Source organism: Argentina silus (assembly GCF_951799395.1).
Source record: "Argentina silus genome assembly, chromosome: 9".
Taxonomy (NCBI): Eukaryota; Metazoa; Chordata; class Actinopteri; order Argentiniformes; family Argentinidae; genus Argentina; species Argentina silus.
Window position 1 is genome coordinate 9917303 of NC_139663.1, and position 17017 is coordinate 9934319.

The window sequence follows — 17017 nt, forward strand, 5'->3', positions numbered from 1 at the left end:
GTACGTCCATCTCAGCTTTGCCAGTGAAACAGGACCCCATGCCAGACTTGTCTAATGTCTGTTACCCCTTCCTTTCCCCCTGTGCCCTGTCCTGCCCATCTTAGTGCCTGCTCAGAAAAGGTCATCTCCAAGGAGAGCCTATGAGGGAGCCTCAGAGCTAATGTTTGTCTTGTACACATGTTTTCAGTCACAACAGAGCCTATGTTGACACACAGCTTTTAAAAGTTGGTGTGTATGCCGTTGCAGGATATCAGATTCCCTCTGGACTTGTCGAACCAGATCATCTTGGTCGTCCTGATGCACAGATGTGTACAATCCCAAATTGAGACACACCTATACAACGGATATGGAGCTTAGGGTAGTCCCTTTGAGCCTTGCCTCTGCTGTGGAAAGAGAGTGAAAGAGAGAGAGAGAGAGAGAGAGACACACACACACACACACACATAGAGAGATAGATTCTGCAGATAGATCGCACTACTGCACAGCCAAGAGATCAGCTTCTCATTTACCAACCCGGCGGCTGCTCACCTTACAGCCAGGGTGATGATGAGCCAGCGCTGAGCACGCAGAAATGAACACGCTGAAGTTGAGGAATATGAAAGGCCAAACAGGTGCTGCTCTCAGCTCCGGTGCCTTGAGGGGTTGTACAATACCTCGGGACACGATGCATGAAGAAAACATTTCTAGAGTGTTTAAAGACTAAATGTACAGTGTGTGTGATTCACACACAGACCGTAGAGAACAGCCCGCCCCCTCTATTCTTAGTTCATTCTCATTAATCAATGTTTTCTATGTTTATGGAGCCTCTAAGAGTCTCAGGATACAGGTCGGACATGAGGATTGATATTGGGTTTCCTTTGTATTTGCTTTAGAATGCGATCTCATCCACCATCGTTGATATTCAAAATAGTAGCAACCCCCCCCCCCCCCCCCCCCCCACCCCCTTGTAACATTTCACTTCCTCGTTAGTTTCAGCCGTGTAATATCTGTGAAACCCAGGTGAGAATGTATGGCCATTAACAGCCTGGTCAGTGTTATAATTAGCCTGCTGGCGGGGTGTGGAAGCAGGGAGGTAATGGTACACGACAGAGGTCTGGTTACACTGTGACCTGCAGGGCTGCCATTCTATCCCTCTCCTCTCCTCTCCATCTCCATCGTACCCACAGCACCTTACAGCTCTCCTCTCTGGTTTATTCACCAACTACTCCCTGACCCACTTCCGCTCCGCTCCCTCCATTCACATAGAAGGAGAGCACGAGAGAGAGAGAGAGAGAGAGAGAGAGAGAGAGAGAGAGAGAGAGAGAGAGAGAGAGAGAGAGATGAAGAAGACAAGAAAAGGGTTTTTTTGTGACATTTTTGTGGTCTCCCTTTATTACATTTTCATGAGGGTACATGTTGATTATCCACCTGAGGCAAAGGTCTTATTAAACAGAATGTAATGGTGAGATATATATATCACCTATCAAATATCAGCACATAACCCCCCCCCCCCCCCCCCCTCTTTCTTTGTCACAGGAGTTAGAGAAGGCTGCTGCCCCCGAGGTGTCTTCCTTCTTGAAGCCTCGCTCCGGAAGTGTCACCTACGAACGCAGGGCGCGCCGGGGCAACGAGCATCGTTCTCTCACTCAACCAATCACCTGTGAGGAGATAGTGGTGGCCAAAAGGTGGGCGGGGGTCAAACCTGAGTGGTGTCATGACTAGGAGATGCACCTGCACCTGTGGGTGTGAGATGTATGCTATGCAAAATCGTTGGCCTCTCCCGCATGCTTATTTCTACTTCTGTGGTCGGCCTCACGCAAAGCAGCCGGGCTTGGTGTTCATATCAGGTTATGTGGACATAGTTCTATGGGCATGATGTCTTGGCTATGGCAGAGTATGGTATCGTTTTATGACTATATGATTGACTTTATATACAGTATAATTGACTTTATACCAGTAGGTTATGTTTGGTGTTACTTTGCAATATGAGGAGTAAGTATGTGGTGAGACGGATGTATTGGGACATGGTTTGGTGTTGCACAGCGTTGAGTTGATAGGACAGAGCTGGTAGTGCCTGTTCACTCTTGAGGAAGACTCCCCACTGGCTACTACCTTCTGACCTTTGCAGAGCTTGGACAGTCAAAGAGATTCCTGCCTCTAATTATAACACTGACAGGAGTGTAAAATGTTGATTTATGCAGCCATGCATTCAAAACGTCTCACATTGTGTTCCAGTTAATCCAAATGAATGTCTTTTACCCACCACCATTTCATTTGCTGGGTTGTGTTTAACTATCTTAACCCATGACATCCACTCACCACCTCTCTTTCCCTGCCTGCCTCCCCCATGCCCTTTCAGCAACCCACAGCCAGCCCAGTCAGGCGAGGCCCAGGCTGTGCAGGCCGAGCCAGTGGAGGATGATGAGAGCTGCAAGCTGAGCATGAGTGAGAAGCTGGCCCTCTTCAACAAGCTGTCCCTGCCAGGCAGCCAGGAGGAAGCCCCTCCTGATGCCCCCCCAGAGAGACGCAGCAGGCAGAAGGGGGCACGTTACCGCACACAGCCCATCACTGTGGAGGAGGTCAGCCTAGTGAGTGTGTGTGTGTGTGTGTGTGAGGGGCCAGAGATTCTCCTAGGTTCTCAGGGGGAGTGTGTGTGTGTGTGTGTGTGTGTGTATATGTGTATGTGTGTGTGTGTGTGTGTGTGTGTGTGTGTGTGAGAGAGAGGGTGAGTGTGTGAATATGTGTATAAGGGTGACTGTGTGTATCAAGGCGACTGTGTGCGTCTGTGTGTATTGTGTGTGTGTGTGTGTGTGTGTGTGGGGGGGGGGGGGGGGGGGGGGTAAGCTTGGATCAATAGTTTTTATTTCATCAGTATCAAGCCAGTATCGACCAAGCCACAGTCCAGAGGGTAACACTTCACACAAGGTCAAATTCAATCAAGCGACAAATAAGAAGACATCCTATTCTTTCAGGGATTGTAGTTTTCCTCTTGAGTTACACTACTGCAATACTAAGATCCAGTAACTCAGTGGCTCTGAAGTATTGCTGACCTCTCTGTCTGTCCTTTGTCTGCCCTCTCTCAGCTCCAGAAAGCCCCCATCCAGCTGCCCCCACTGCGCCTATCCCCCCATCTCTCCGACAGGCAGCAGGCCCTGTCTGTCAATCTGAGGCCCAGCGAAGTGCGCCAGGCCAAGCCTCGGCCCGGGGAGGGCTGGGGGCGTGACATGGAGCCTAACGCAGGACCCGACTCTGGACTGACGGACTACTCCTCCCAGCAGACCCAGCGCTGGGACTCTGAGCCTGGTGAAATCAGAGGCATTCTGAGGAAGAGCCGGTCAGGCGGGCCAGAGTGGGACAGAGACAGGGACGAGGTGTTTTATGACAACCAGCAGGAGGCGCCGTGCAGTCAAGAGCAGAACGGAGGAGGAGAGAGGGGAAACGGGGCAGAGGAGAGGATGGACAATGTGACCGTGTCCCGCAGAGAGAGACGTGGCGCGCCGGCGGGTGAGACAACCCCACTCAACATCGCCCCCTGGAGGCAGAGGGGGCGCAACAGGAGGGAGACCGTGGCCTCCTTCCCAGGCAGACCCTCTTCAGATCAATCTCCCCCTCAAGAGGAGAGGTCCTTCCAGCCGGAGCAGAGAGAGCAGCAGGACACCTCTGGGAGAGACAGGTACATGACCAGAATAATATAAAGAACCAACATATGGCTCACTGTCCACTCACTGTCAGTTGTATATATGTGTGTGTGTGTGTGTGTGTGTGTGTGTGTGTGTGTGTGTGTGTGTGTGTGTGTGCTACAGTATATTAAATGTGTGTCAGCCTGTCCAATCCACTATGGAGTTTAGATCTATGAATACCTTCAGATGCTGGTTGTGTTTTATTGCCCATGGACCTCCCCACTGTCTCTCTGCAGGCTGTCAGATGTGTGCAGGGCGGAGGAAGAGGAGGAGAGGGGGTGCAGGATGAAGAGGGATGCCGCCCCCAGAGAGAAGGTCAAGGTTTCCCTGGGGGATCGCAGTGGTCTGCTGCAGGAGGCAGAGAACACCTGGAGGAGGAAGGTAGGACCTCTGTCTTCACACACACACACACACACACACACACACACACACACACACACACACACACACACACACACACACACACACACACACACACACACACACACACACACACACACCAGTTGAGAGCCATGCTGGGACGGGGAATGATGGGCGGCCAGTTGGCATTGACATAAGGAATGGATTTACAGTGGAAATCTCAGACAGACAGATTAAGCTCATCTATTTTGGAGCACTTTGGCAGTTGGCGGTTGATTTGGAACAGTACTTGTATTTAGCATCTTGAATAATATGTATACATCCAGAACCTCAGTGGGACTAAATCCAGTCTTAGCCTGAAAAGCACAGCAGTGGACACATGTTCAGATATTACTCCCCAGGAGGCTTCCTAGCCAATCCCACAGGGTCTGTGATAGCTTGACCTCCCTGTACAGCTGCACAGCAACCCAGAGCAGAGACCATGGCCTGTAATCCCTAATCCTCCGAGAGTTTGTCTGGAACCAGTGGGGTTTAGACTGTCAGTCAGGCAGAGTGGGGATGAGGGTCATCAAAGGGCCAGATCACAGGAGAGATGGCCTGGATTTGGGGCTGGGCATGAGTCAGGACCTCATTTGGGAGGATCCCAAACGTAATGCGCCCTGGGATTGGGGCCCTCTAGGAAATAGGGGCTCAGGGAGAAAAGTTAGCAGTCCTTGCTGTCCTTGAGGTCAGAACTGATGTGTAGGCTGACCCAGAGAGTTGAGTGGTTAGGATGAGATATTTGCGAATTCCATTGAAACCAAAAGAGGTTTAAAGCTCCATCATACCCACTCAGAATGTGCTATGGTATGTGTTAAATGTCTGAGAGCGGCCTTTGATTACTTACAGATGACTCTAGTTCCTTTGCTAATGGTGATAATGAACAGGAATGGACTGGAATGGTTCAGAATGACATGGAATGCAAACAGATAGAGCGAGGGGTTAAATGGATTCCCTTTTGACCCCATTAAGCCCCCTCTGCTGGAACTGTGTTGACAGTTCTGTCTGTGCTAGTGTGTGTGTGTGTGTGTGTGTGTGTGTGTGTGTGTGTGTGTGTGTGTGTGTGTGTGTGTGTGTGTGTGTGTGCGTGCGTGCGTGCGTGTGTGCGTGCGTGCTTGCGTGCGTGCGCGTGCGTATGTATGTGTGTGTGCGTGTGTGTGTGTGCGTGTGTGCGTCTGTGTGTGCATATGTGTGTACATGTGTGTGTGTGTGCGTGCGTGCATGCATGTGTGTGTTTGTGTGCGTGTGTGTGCGTGTGTGTGCGTGTGTATGTGTGTGTGTGCCTGCATGTGTGCGTGTGTGTGTGTGTACATGTGTGTGTACGTGTGTGTGTGTGTGTGTGTGTGTGTGTGTGTGCGTGCGTGCGTGCATGTGCGTGTGTGCGTGCATGTGCGTGTGTCTGCGTGTGTGTGTGCGTGTGTGCGTGCATGCGTGCGTGTGTGTATTCATGTGTGTGTGTGTGTGTGTGTGTGTGTGTGTGTGTGTGTGTGTGTGTATGTGTGTGTGACCTCTGCATCCGTGTAGACTGTACACCTTCTCCATCACTCTTTCTTCCCTTCTTCTCCTGATTACTATCTCCTAATGCCTTGCTAGCTTTCTTACTCCTTCTTTCCTCTCCTGCCTTTCCTCCCTGCTGCCATGCTGCCATGCTGCCCCCTGTAGGACGAGAATGATATCTCCCATGATGAGTCTGTCCACCGGCAGTGCTGGGTAAGCTTTGTACTGATGATGCTCTATTTGGATATTTCAACTCACCAACAGTATAAGACCCTGTGTTTTACTTCTACCATGTTGGTTTTCTACACCATATTTACCCTGCCAATACTGGTCCTATACCCCTCCCCTCCTCTCCTCTCCTCTCCTCTCCTCTCCTCTCCTCTCCTCTCCTCTCCTCTCCTCTCCCCTCCTCTCCCCTCCCCTCCTCTCCTCTCCTCTCCTCTCTTCTCCTCTCGCCTCCCCTCCCCCCCTCTCCTCTCCCCTCCTCTCCTCTCCCCTCCCCTCCTCTCCTCTCCCCTCCTCTCCTCTCCTCTCCTCTCCCCTCCCCTCCTCCCCTCCCCTCCTCTCCTCTCCCCTCCTCTCCTCTCCACTCCTCTCCCCTCCCAGGATCCTGTTTTTTCCTCTGTCTATTCTAGCAGCACATCCCAATATGTCATGTGTTACAATCAGGTAAATGTGTGTGTGTGTGTGTTTGTGTGTGTGCCGTGCACGCAGTTGTGGGGCAAAGCATGTTGCCATTGTTACGATATGTCTGCAATGTTTCGTGTGCAGTGTGCAGTTTTGATATTACTGGCTGCAGTGACATAGTTCAGGTTCATAGGTCACGGGACACAGTTCCTGTCATAGATAGTGTTTAATTTTGTATATCTGAGGTGTGACAAGTTACCCCCTAATGATTGGTCTTAAGAGTCTTTTTGTAATACAACAGCTGTCATCTGCATGGACAGCAGAGGCTTTCCTTTTTCAGATCCTTTTCTCTCTCTCCGATCTACCTCTCCCTCTGTGTCCAAATCCCATCTCTCTCTCCCTCTCCATCCTGTCCCTCCTCTCCTCCTCCACACTCACCCTGTTCTCTCCATCTCTCCCTCCTCAGACGAACCTCTCCTACGAGGCCCAGGAGGTCCTCTCTCCCACCCAGACCCCCCCCCAGCCTCAATGGAGACAGAAGGTGATGCCCTCCAACAATTCAAATAGCATGTCACAAATTCCCTTGACACAAATTCACAATGTACCCAAATACACAGTGTGTACATGAGGGTTTACTGTATCTTGATAGATCCTTTTCTTTGCCTATGCAGGCTAGCTCAGTTGAGGTGGAGACACAGCCACAGACATCGGTGGCTGAGCGTATGCGCACCTTACAGGAGAGCGAGGAGCAGTGGAAGGCCAGGGGGAGGGGGACTGCCAACGACTCTGCCCAATATACAGTGGCTGGACGCATGGCCAAGAGAGGTGAGGTCTTTATCTTTCTTTCTCTCGTTCTCTCTCTTACTCCCTCTGTCTGTGTGTGTGTGTGTGTGTGTGTGTGTGTGTGTGTGTGTGTGTGTGTGTGTTGTGTGTGTGTGTGTGTGTGTGTGTTGTGTGTGTGTGTGTGTGTGTGTTGTGTGTGTGTGTGTGTGTGTGTGTGTGAACACATTTATACGCCTGTGTAACGTTCCCATTGTAGGTATGGTGTCCCCTGTATCAGACAGGGATGAGACTCCTCCCTCTCACAATAAGAGACCCTCCACAGGAGCCACAGCAACTGATCAAGGTGAGGAGCCCCCATCCCAAAACAGCTCTAATACCCTCATCTTCAACTGAAGTGAAGGCATCATTATATAGTACATAGGAGGCGGTACTGCATTGTGATAAATAGCTGTGTCTGGTGGTGTGTTTTTTAGTTGGTCTAAACTGGCCTCTTGTCTTCCCCTCAACAGAGATCTCAATTCACCCTGGAATGGAGGTTGAAGGGGATAAGAAGCTGGACAAACTGGAGTCTTCCGTCGACTGGCTGAATAGTATGTTCCATCTGGAATGATTTTGATACATCTTGGATTAAGATAAAGGCAAACGTCTCTCGTCTCTAGTCCACCTCCAACACTATGAGCTCTTCCTGTGTTTGGCTTTAGTGACACTGAGTGTAAAAATGGAACACCTGTAAGATCACTTCCTGTCTCCGTCTTCCCCAGCCGGTCCCCAGGACACGCCCCTGGCGGTGACATCGGAGGAGGTGAGGGAGGTCATGACCTTTGATGACCAGGAGACATTTGGTAGTTTCTCTCTGGAGCCTCCCTCACCTTGTGCCCTGCCTGCTGGGGTGGCCACTGCCTCGGAGTCAGAGCACGACCTGAGTGCCCTCTGCCAGACCAACACACCCATGTAAGCCTCTATGTTTGTGTGTGTGTGTGTGTGTGTGTGTGTGTGTGTGTGTGTGTGTGTGTGTGTGTGTGTGTGTGTGTGTGTGTGTGTGTGTGTGTGTGTGTGTGTTTACATGTTTGTTCAATAGGTAGTCTTGATCTTGTGGTCTGATTCTGAAGACAAACACAGTCTCGGTCTGATGTGGACTCTAGTGTGGAGAGATATGTTTGTACTGTATGATTGCATGTGTGTGCCTTGTTTGTGTGGTAATGCCAGTGTGTATTTGCAGGCTGACGTCAGCGGTTGCGGAACACAGGCGATCGGTGCGTCCATCTCGTAGGACCCAGGGGTCGCGGAACCCGCTCCGTGCTCTCGCAGCCCGCGATGACATCAGACAGGATTACATGGGAGAGAGGGTCAGCGCGGCTACCGCGGAAACCAACAGGATACAAGTGGAGAAGAGTGAGTCATATGATCTCCCCTCTCTCCCTCTCTCTTTCCCTCTCTCTCTCTCTCTCTCTCTCCTGTCTGCTTATTTGGCTTCTATATTCTCATGTACAGTATACCTCTGATTACCCTGTCTGCCTCTTGTCTTTTTCAACCCCTAGTGGCCAAGAATTCTATCATGGCTGAGTCTACCCTCGCAGGACTGGCCAGTACAGACGACTTCTCGGATGTCAACCAACGAGACATCACCTACACAGAACCAGTGACTAACAACAGCTACCTGCCAAATAGCAACCTTATGCTCATTCACATTAAAGGTCAGTATACATCACATGGTGTGTGTGTGTGTGTGTGTGTGTGTGTGTGTGTGTGTGTGTGTGTGTGTGTGTGTGTGTGTGTGTGTGTGGGGTGTTTTTTATGTTTGGAGACAACTTCTCTGCTCAACACGTGTGTGTGTGTGTTTCCTCTGTTGACAGGACGGCAGCACGTCCAGGTGCGTCTGGTGGAGCCCACAGCTCGCTCTCTGAACAGTGGAGACTGCTTCCTGCTGGTCACACCCAACCACTGCATCCTGTGGAGCGGAGAGTTCGCCAACGTCGTAGAGAAAGCTAAGGTAAGGCTAGGACACTGTACTAAAACACTAAAAATACATATACTGTAGTATTGACTGGATATTCCCCAATTGTGGACGACTACCTTTGATCTATAAACAGAATGATGCATGTTCTCTTTCCAGGCCTCAGATTTGGCGTCTTTCATCCAGGCCCAGAGGGACATGGGCTGTCAGGCCTCCCAGGTCCTCCACCTAGAGGAGGGAGTCAACACTGACAACAGCCTGGCAGCAGACTTCTGGAACCTTCTGGGAGGAAAGACAGAGTACAGAGGTGAGAGTGAAACAACCACTCTGTCACTCAGGGGAGGCTGGTGGAGGTAGGAATCGGAGGACGGGCTCATTGTAATGCATGGAATGGAATGAGAAATGGTATAATTTCTACCATTCATTATTCCATTCCATGCAATACAATGAGCCAATCCTCCGATTTCTACCTCCACCAGCCTCCCCTGCTGTCACTCACTCAGCAGCCAAAATGTGTGTGTATGTGCGATTGTACCAGGAGTGTGTTTGTGTTAATGTATGTGGTTGTATTCTGTCCCTAGGAGCGGGGGCCCCTGAGGAGGATGAAGAATTTGAGAGTGGGGTGGTGGAATCTAACTGTGTGTACAGGCTGGTGGAGAACAGACTGGTGCCTCACGAGCAGGCCTGGGCATCCCTCCCCAGTGTCTCTCTACTGGGCTCTAGCCAGGTCAGTCCCTGGGTCCCCCCGGATCCTTCTGGCTCCTAAACATATGCTGCTATTTTTCTACTGCTTGCTTGTCAATGCTCTGTGAATTCACCATTCTATGGAATATTATGCAGCTTATCAATCAGTGTGATTTCAGTAATCTTTCACGATTCAGTACAGATGGTATATGATCACTGATCAGCTACTTGTGTCTGTGTCTATCACCAGGCCCTGGTGTTTGACTTTGGCAGCGAGGTTTACCTGTGGCATGGAAAGGACGTTTCCCTCGGCGACAGGAAGGTGGCTATACAGCTGGCCCAGCAGGTGTGGGGCGGAGCCTATGACTACAGCAACTGCAGGGTCAACCCACTTGACCCCACCCACTGCAATGCCAACATACAGCCGTAAGTCTCACACATCGTACACATGACCAGGCTTCACTGAAGATGTACACCTGTTCATCAAAAGACAAACGGCAGAGCTTAAAAACATGAGACTCTCCGTCTGCGTTTAACCTGAGGTTCTGATCCGACTTTGTGATCCTCAGGCAGGGTGAAGGGCGGCCCTGCTGGGCCCTGTTTGGCTGTGTCACTGAGCACAATGAGACGGCTCTCTTCAGAGAAAAGTTTCCGGACTGGGCTGAGAGGAGCGGAGCCCGATTAGAGACCCCACCAATGGTGCAGGAGACACAGGTCAGAGAACCAGATGATTGAAAGTTTCACGCTCTCTTGAATCAGAGAGAGGGGCATGATGATTTGAACCCTCCCTGACTTATCTCTCTTCTCCCTCTCTATATTCCCCACAGCCTCTCCCCACACAGACCCCCATGCCAGTGTTGCCCCTGCAGTCAGAGTGTCTGTGTGTGTGTGATGCCAAGGCTCTGGTGGCAGGGCAGGGGGTGGTAGGGGACGGAGTGTCCCATACTGTCCTGGAGGGTGTGGACGTCCAACGGGGGAAGGGAGTAGTAACCCTGGACGACGGGCAGCAGATGGAGCTGAGTACCGTCGCCGTGGATACATGGCATGTCCAGGAAGTCGATGACTGTGAGGTTCCTTTGGAGAGCATGGGCCAGCTGCATGAGGCAGACACGTACCTGATCCGCTGGAACTACACCATCAGCACTGTGGGTGAGTTAATGACGAGCCCCCTACTCACTCTCTCTCTCTCTCACTCTCACACACACACACACACACACACACACATGCCCGCACATACACACATGCATGCACGCACGCCCGCACGCACGCCTGCACATGCACGCACACGTACACGCTCACGCGCACACACACACACACACACACACACGCACACACACACACACACACACACACACACACACACACACACACACACACACACACACACACATACACACACCTCTGCCCACACACGAGAGGGGAGTGAGAGAGGAGTGTGTAGAAGTTGCCAGACAGTAGTAGTAAACAAACCGTTGGAAAGAGGGAGGGGAGGATTTAGGAAGGCTGTGGGAAACCAAACACAGAGAAGCAGGTGAGAGGGGAACATAAAAACGAAGAATAGGCTGGGCTCAGGAGAATAAACCTGAACAATATAAAAGAGAGTTTATGTCAATAATTTAATAGGCAGACTGTCTCGGTATTGTGTGGCTTCCCTAGCAGTAAGCATTCCTATGAATAATGTAAACACAGGAGTGACTTTACAACAAGTCCTCCCCTCAGCTCTGTCTTTGTCTTTGTGCTGCACTGTTCTGTGAGCCATTTATCCTATATTGTATCACCTATTACAGTCCATGGACAAATGAGTTCATGTAAGAAATGGACCTGTAAATAGACTATGATCATCACCATAATGATGAATTCATTGAGGATTATTTTATCAATTTCAAATGTGTGTGTACAGTATGCATGGAAACATAAAGTTCCACCTCAATATACAGTTGAGGTACAGTACTGTACTATTTATCTTCTGATCAAAGCTTCTGTGAGTTAACTTCAGAGTTCATGAGAACATTGTATAATAACCGTCATGGATGAGCAGACACAGAGATAGAAGTTCAAGGATGAAGATCTTTATTTATCCATAGAGCTTTTTTTTATTTCCCACTCGATGTGGACGCGTCTTGTCAGTCAGCCTGGCGTCAGTATTGTCAGTCAGTCCTGGCGTCAGTATTGTCAGTCAGCCTGCGTCAGTATTGTCAGTCAGCCTGGCGTCAGTATTGTCAGTCAGTCCATTGCCAACACTGTCAGTCAGTAAATCAGTCCATTGATAAACTCGTCAATCAATCCATCATCAATCTCGTCAGGCTTTAGGGTCCTGGACCTCTTGTCCTGTCTGTTGTTCTCAGGTGACATCTTTTCCCTTTTCCCTTTTTTTCTTTGCCGTTGGGTGTCGATTTTTTTTATCATTAGATTTGGTTTCCTTCCTATCGTTTCCTTCTAATCGCCTCCAGAGAGTTGGTCAGTGTCTGTAGAAATCATTCAGATACAGAATTGTTGCTTATGAATAACTTATGTAACTAGATAAACTTAGTTCTGCACACTTCACAAGCAGAATTTTAATTTGTATATTTCACAAGCAGAATTTTAATTTGTAGCTGTGAATGACTTAAAGACTCCTCCTAGCACTTACCGGTTTCAGAGTTATCAGAGCGTTCAGACTCAGAGCAGCTTTTTCTCAGGCTTTTGCCTCCACAGCATGTTAACCGTGTTAGCAGTTGAAAAAACACAACACTCTGTCCACTCTTCTTTCTTTCTTTCTTTCTTTCTTTCTTTCTTTCTTTCTTTCCGTCTAGTTGTGCAACCTCCGTTCCACTTTGGGTCTGACCCATAGCAAGGTCTAATAGTTATTCTGTAAAACAAGGAATTATGAATCTACTATAATCAGAGATAGTAGTACTGTATACATTCAAACACAAACACACACACTGACACCGACACCGACACACACACACACACACACACACACACACACACACACACACACACACACACACACACACACACACTCTCTCTCTCTCTCTTTCACAAGCCAGTGACCTTATAAGAACTCTCACACACACACACACTCAGTGACATGTCATTCTCTCTCACTCACAACCATTCTCTTGATTCACTTATAGATGTTCTTCCACACAGACAGTAACATGTTCATTCCTCTTGTCTCTGGGCAGTAGGTAACAAGCGCAGCCCAGCTGATCAGACTGAGGGTCCCCCGAAGCAATGCTCCGCCCTCTTTTTCTGGCAGGGCCGCCACTCCACTGTCAGTGGGCGGGGCACGTCTGCTCTCATGACCATGGGGCTGGGTAACCACGAGGGGGCACAGGTGAGTGTTGTCTCTACCTTCAGACTGATGTAGCGACCCACAGACTCAACCATACCTAACATACTGTACTTTATAGCAGTCCTGAAGCCCATGTGGCCGTATACCGGGGGAGGCTGGTGGAGGTAGAAATCAGAGGACGGGCTCATTGTAATAAACACGTGTTTGATACCATTCCTCATTCCATTCCATGCATTACAATGAGCCCATCCTCCGATTTCTACCTCGACTCCAGCCTCCCATACAACAAGCTCAGTCTCAGCCAGTAGCTAGTGTGAGTGATGACAGGGCAGCCTGTGGTTGCTGTGGTTACCTGACGATGGTACATGTGCTGTGGTCCTGTTGAAGGTGATGGTCACCCAGGGGAAGGAGCCCCCCTGTTTCCTGCAGCTCTTCCAGGGAGGTCTGGTCATTCACAGAGGCAGCCGAGGTGACAGCACCACCAACACAGGTACGGTATAACCAACCACCTCTGATAATTGCTTCTCTTTGCCTGCTGTGTGTGCGTGTGCGTGTGTGTGTGTGTGTGTGTGTGTGTGTGTGTGTGTGTGTGTGTGTGTGTGTGTGTACGTTTCTAACAGCCTCTCTGTATCCTATAGGAGTGTGGCGTCTGTTCTGTGTGAAGGGGGAGCTGCCAGAGGAAGGCTCTCTGTTGGAGGTGGACTGTGCCTGTGCCGGCCTGCGCTCCCGTGGATCCGTTGTCCTACTCAACAGCCAACAGGGAGCGCTCTACCTGTGGCATGGCTGCAAGACCCATGCCAGCTCCAGAGAGGTGGGCAAGAGGGCCGTGGAGCGCCTCACACAGACGTAAGTCTCCCCTATCGGATGTGTTTTTGTATCTCTCTTGTATGTGTTTTTTGTATTTCTTTTACTATTAAATATGTCAACATATAGGTGTTATATGATTGGTATGTATATGCTGATGTTAAGTGTGTGTGTGTGTGTGTGTGTGTGTGTGTGTGTGTGTGTGTGTGTGTGTGTGTGTGTGTGTGTGTGTGGTAGGTGTCCTCCTGAGCTGGGACTCAGCAGCATTAGCTCTGTGAATGTGCAGGATGTTGAGGAGGGCTCAGAGCCCGTGGAGTTCTGGAATGCTCTTGGGCAGCAGGACAGAAAGGCCTACGACTGCATGCTTCAAGGTACAGACCACCCTCCTGTTCAGATAAGCGACGACTGTAACAAAGTATTGAACACACTCCAGCTGAACTTGGCTGGATACTGGCTGATGGCTGCTGTTTGAAGATGATGAAATACTGTGTCATCTCTCTCAGATCCAGGGAAATACAACTTCACGCCACGCCTCTTCCATCTGAGCGCCAGCTCCGGGACTTTTGAGGGAGAGGAGCTGCAGAGTCCTGCCCGGTTGCCAGGTGTTGTCATGGCAATGCCCTTTGTACAAGAGAGCCTGTACTCCGTGCCTCAGCCTGGTGAGTGTACACTTCAAGTTCCCAAAAACACATATACACACACACGCACACACACACACACACACACACACACAAACACACGCAAAATTGCCAACAGTAATACTTTCCCTTTGGCCAAGTCACTAATCCCTGATCCTGTCTTTCCCTCTCTCCATCCCTCCCCAGCCCTCTTCCTGCTGGACAACCGTATGGAGGTGTACCTGTGGCAGAGGGATAAGCCTGAGGACAGTGAGAGCGCTGGGTCAGCCTGCGTCCGCTGGAGCAGTGAGAGGAGGTGTGCCATGCAGACAGTGGTCCAGTACTGCAAAGGTCAGTGGAAGTAGACTGCTATAGGAAAGACTGCTATAGTAGAACTGGGGTCAGTTGCCGAAAGCTTTGTAGCTTAAGTAGTACTTAAATTCTCCCAACAACCCAACCACAAAGCTATCAGATAGTAACAGTTTTAAAATCAATATTTGCAAGTCAATCTCTTGTGAGTAAAAGAACAAATGTTGTTGTTGCTGTTCTAGGAGAGGAGATTTAAAAAGGTGAAGTACAAGTGGCAACCAAGTGGAAAAATGGGGGTGGTAGGGTATTTTGAAGTCCAAGGGCTGTAATAATAATGAAATTCCTTTATTTGCTTAATAAATGCAGCTCTTTGATTGGCTGTTAAATACAGCCCTCTGATTGGCTGTAATATCGAGCCCTCTGATTGGCTGTTAAATACATTGTGAATGACCTGTGTGTGTATGTGTGGATTTGTATGTGTGTGTGTGTGTGTGTGCGTGCATGCGTGTACGTGTGTGAGTGTACAGTACTACTTTAGCTACAAAGCTTTCGGTAAACTGACCCCAGGTTGGTTGTGGTTGTTGTTAAATGTTGTGAGTGTATAATGTCTGTGAGTGTGACGTCCTCCTGTAATTGTGAAGTATTGTTGTAGTCATAGGGCTGTTTTAGGTTGAGGTTATGTAACTGTTATGTAACTGTCTTGAATGTTTTCATGTTTTTTCTAGAGAGGAACCCGAGGCGCCCGCCACAGGCCTACCTCATCCTAGATGGATCAGAACCCCTCACCTTCACCAATGTCTTCCCCAGCTGGGAGAGGAGAGCCACAAGTACCACACAGGTACAGGGTGATAGGAAAGTCCTCCTCTCATCTAATCACCATGCCACCGTCAGTAATCCAATGACCAGTGATATTATATGCAATGATACTTTCATAGCAGTTAACACTATTTATTATTTGGTATCACATCAGTGTCTGTCAGGTGTGTGTTAGGTATTGGCTGATCTGTATGTGTGTGTGTGCGTGTGTGTCAGGGGGAGGCGGGGCGTGTCAAGCTGACCTTGGTGCAGGACGCCCTGGCCCAGCTCACTAAGACCCAGTACCCTCTGGAGGATCTGCTGAGGACCCCCCTACCTGAGGGAGTGGACCCCCTGCGCCTGGAGATCTACCTCTCCGACCAGGACTTCCAGGTAGATGTAAGAACAGAGTGTAACTAGACCTATGAGCCACTAGGGAGCAGCATTAACCTTTCAATGGTCCCTTCAGTAATTGAAAAATTTAAATATCTTAATATCTTCCTGAGGTAGTCTATGAATGATAAAAACTGAAAAGAGTGGTCCCTGTTGTGTGGATCCAGCTATATGATCCAGGGTAAAGTTGCCTCAAGGCAATGGATCAGCTTATTCTGTCCAAATCCTCTACATACCACAGTCACAAATGAACTGGAAAGACAGGAACCATATCATTTAATAAAAGAAGTACATTTCTGTGTGTGAATGTGTTTCAGACTATTTTGGAAATGAAGAGAGACGAATACGACTCCCTCCCAAACTGGAAACAAGTCAACCTGAAAAAAAGCAAAGGACTGTTTTAAAAACTGTTAACAAGAGAAAAGATTTAATTTTATTTATGTTAAGTTAACCTAAGGAGAAAATGTGTTTTTTGTATTTTCTATTTTTAAGAAAATTATATTTTATTGTCATGTGATGACAATCGTGTACAGTGTTTTCTTAGTAGGTGTTTTCAAGTTGTATCTGTGTGTCTTATTTAAGTATGGTACTTTAGGGCCTTATTTTGTTTTCAGCCAAATGCTCTCAGTTTCGGAGAGACAGGACTGCCTAAACCTTCTAACAGAAGGGCTACCATCTCTATCCCAAATGAACTGTATTCATGTTACTATTCCTAGTTTAAATGAGTGTGTGGATTTCTTATTGACTATGGATTCCTTCAGAAATATTCATCAAAAATAGAACAGACAACATAACACATTTTCCTATGAAACTTTAATTTACCTGTACAAATCAATGAAGGAGAGAACTGAGAGAAAGGAGAGAACGAGGAGGATTAGAGAGAGGGTAACAAACTGTGGGTATAGGGATGAGAAAACACAGGAGTGCATACAAAAAAAATCAATTCTAATAAACAACGTAAACCAGGAGAATGAAAGAGTAACGACTTTCTTCGTGTTTCATCTCAATCAATATCATTCCGTCAAAGAGCTCTGCAGTCATGTTTCATGCTGAATTTCAGTTTGAATTCAAAGAAGAAAAAAAAGACGTGAGTGTCTTCCCAGAAAGGCAGTGTGAAACTCCTGATTTGTCTCTAAGCTTGACTGTGTGTGTTTGACAGTATAGTTTTGTCTCTAAGCTCTAATGTGTGTATTTTACAGTATCATGCTCTCTGGCT

General features: G+C 48.8%; 1 protein-coding gene across 9 annotated transcripts in view; it reads left to right on the forward strand.

Annotated features, from left to right (window-relative positions):
• Positions 1 to 16762, forward strand: part of LOC310809775 (supervillin-like) — a 25869-nt gene extending 9107 nt beyond the window's left edge. For 4 of the 9 annotated variants that reach the window (XM_083677225.1, XM_083677226.1, XM_083677223.1 and 1 more), the window contains exons 5-30: positions 1516 to 1664; positions 2339 to 2567; positions 3063 to 3652; positions 3896 to 4040; positions 6649 to 6723; positions 6854 to 7007; positions 7222 to 7308; positions 7475 to 7555; positions 7727 to 7916; positions 8185 to 8357; positions 8504 to 8659; positions 8819 to 8955; positions 9079 to 9226; positions 9501 to 9646; positions 9854 to 10029; positions 10173 to 10317; positions 10431 to 10752; positions 12774 to 12925; positions 13271 to 13373; positions 13522 to 13729; positions 13925 to 14058; positions 14191 to 14346; positions 14512 to 14655; positions 15339 to 15499; positions 15646 to 15807; positions 16119 to 16762. In XM_083677225.1, the coding sequence (XP_083533351.1) occupies positions 1516 to 1664; positions 2339 to 2567; positions 3063 to 3652; positions 3896 to 4040; positions 6649 to 6723; positions 6854 to 7007; positions 7222 to 7308; positions 7475 to 7555; positions 7727 to 7916; positions 8185 to 8357; positions 8504 to 8659; positions 8819 to 8955; positions 9079 to 9226; positions 9501 to 9646; positions 9854 to 10029; positions 10173 to 10317; positions 10431 to 10752; positions 12774 to 12925; positions 13271 to 13373; positions 13522 to 13729; positions 13925 to 14058; positions 14191 to 14346; positions 14512 to 14655; positions 15339 to 15499; positions 15646 to 15807; positions 16119 to 16205 (4410 nt within the window). In that variant the 3' untranslated portion in view covers positions 16206 to 16762. The remainder of the gene's footprint in view (positions 1 to 1515; positions 1665 to 2338; positions 2568 to 3062; positions 3653 to 3895; positions 4041 to 6648; positions 6724 to 6853; positions 7008 to 7221; positions 7309 to 7474; positions 7556 to 7726; positions 7917 to 8184; positions 8358 to 8503; positions 8660 to 8818; positions 8956 to 9078; positions 9227 to 9500; positions 9647 to 9853; positions 10030 to 10172; positions 10318 to 10430; positions 10753 to 12773; positions 12926 to 13270; positions 13374 to 13521; positions 13730 to 13924; positions 14059 to 14190; positions 14347 to 14511; positions 14656 to 15338; positions 15500 to 15645; positions 15808 to 16118) is intronic. The other 5 variants (XM_083677228.1, XM_083677230.1, XM_083677231.1 and 2 more) reach the window with 5 other exon arrangements.
• Positions 16763 to 17017: the final 255 nt, after the last annotated feature.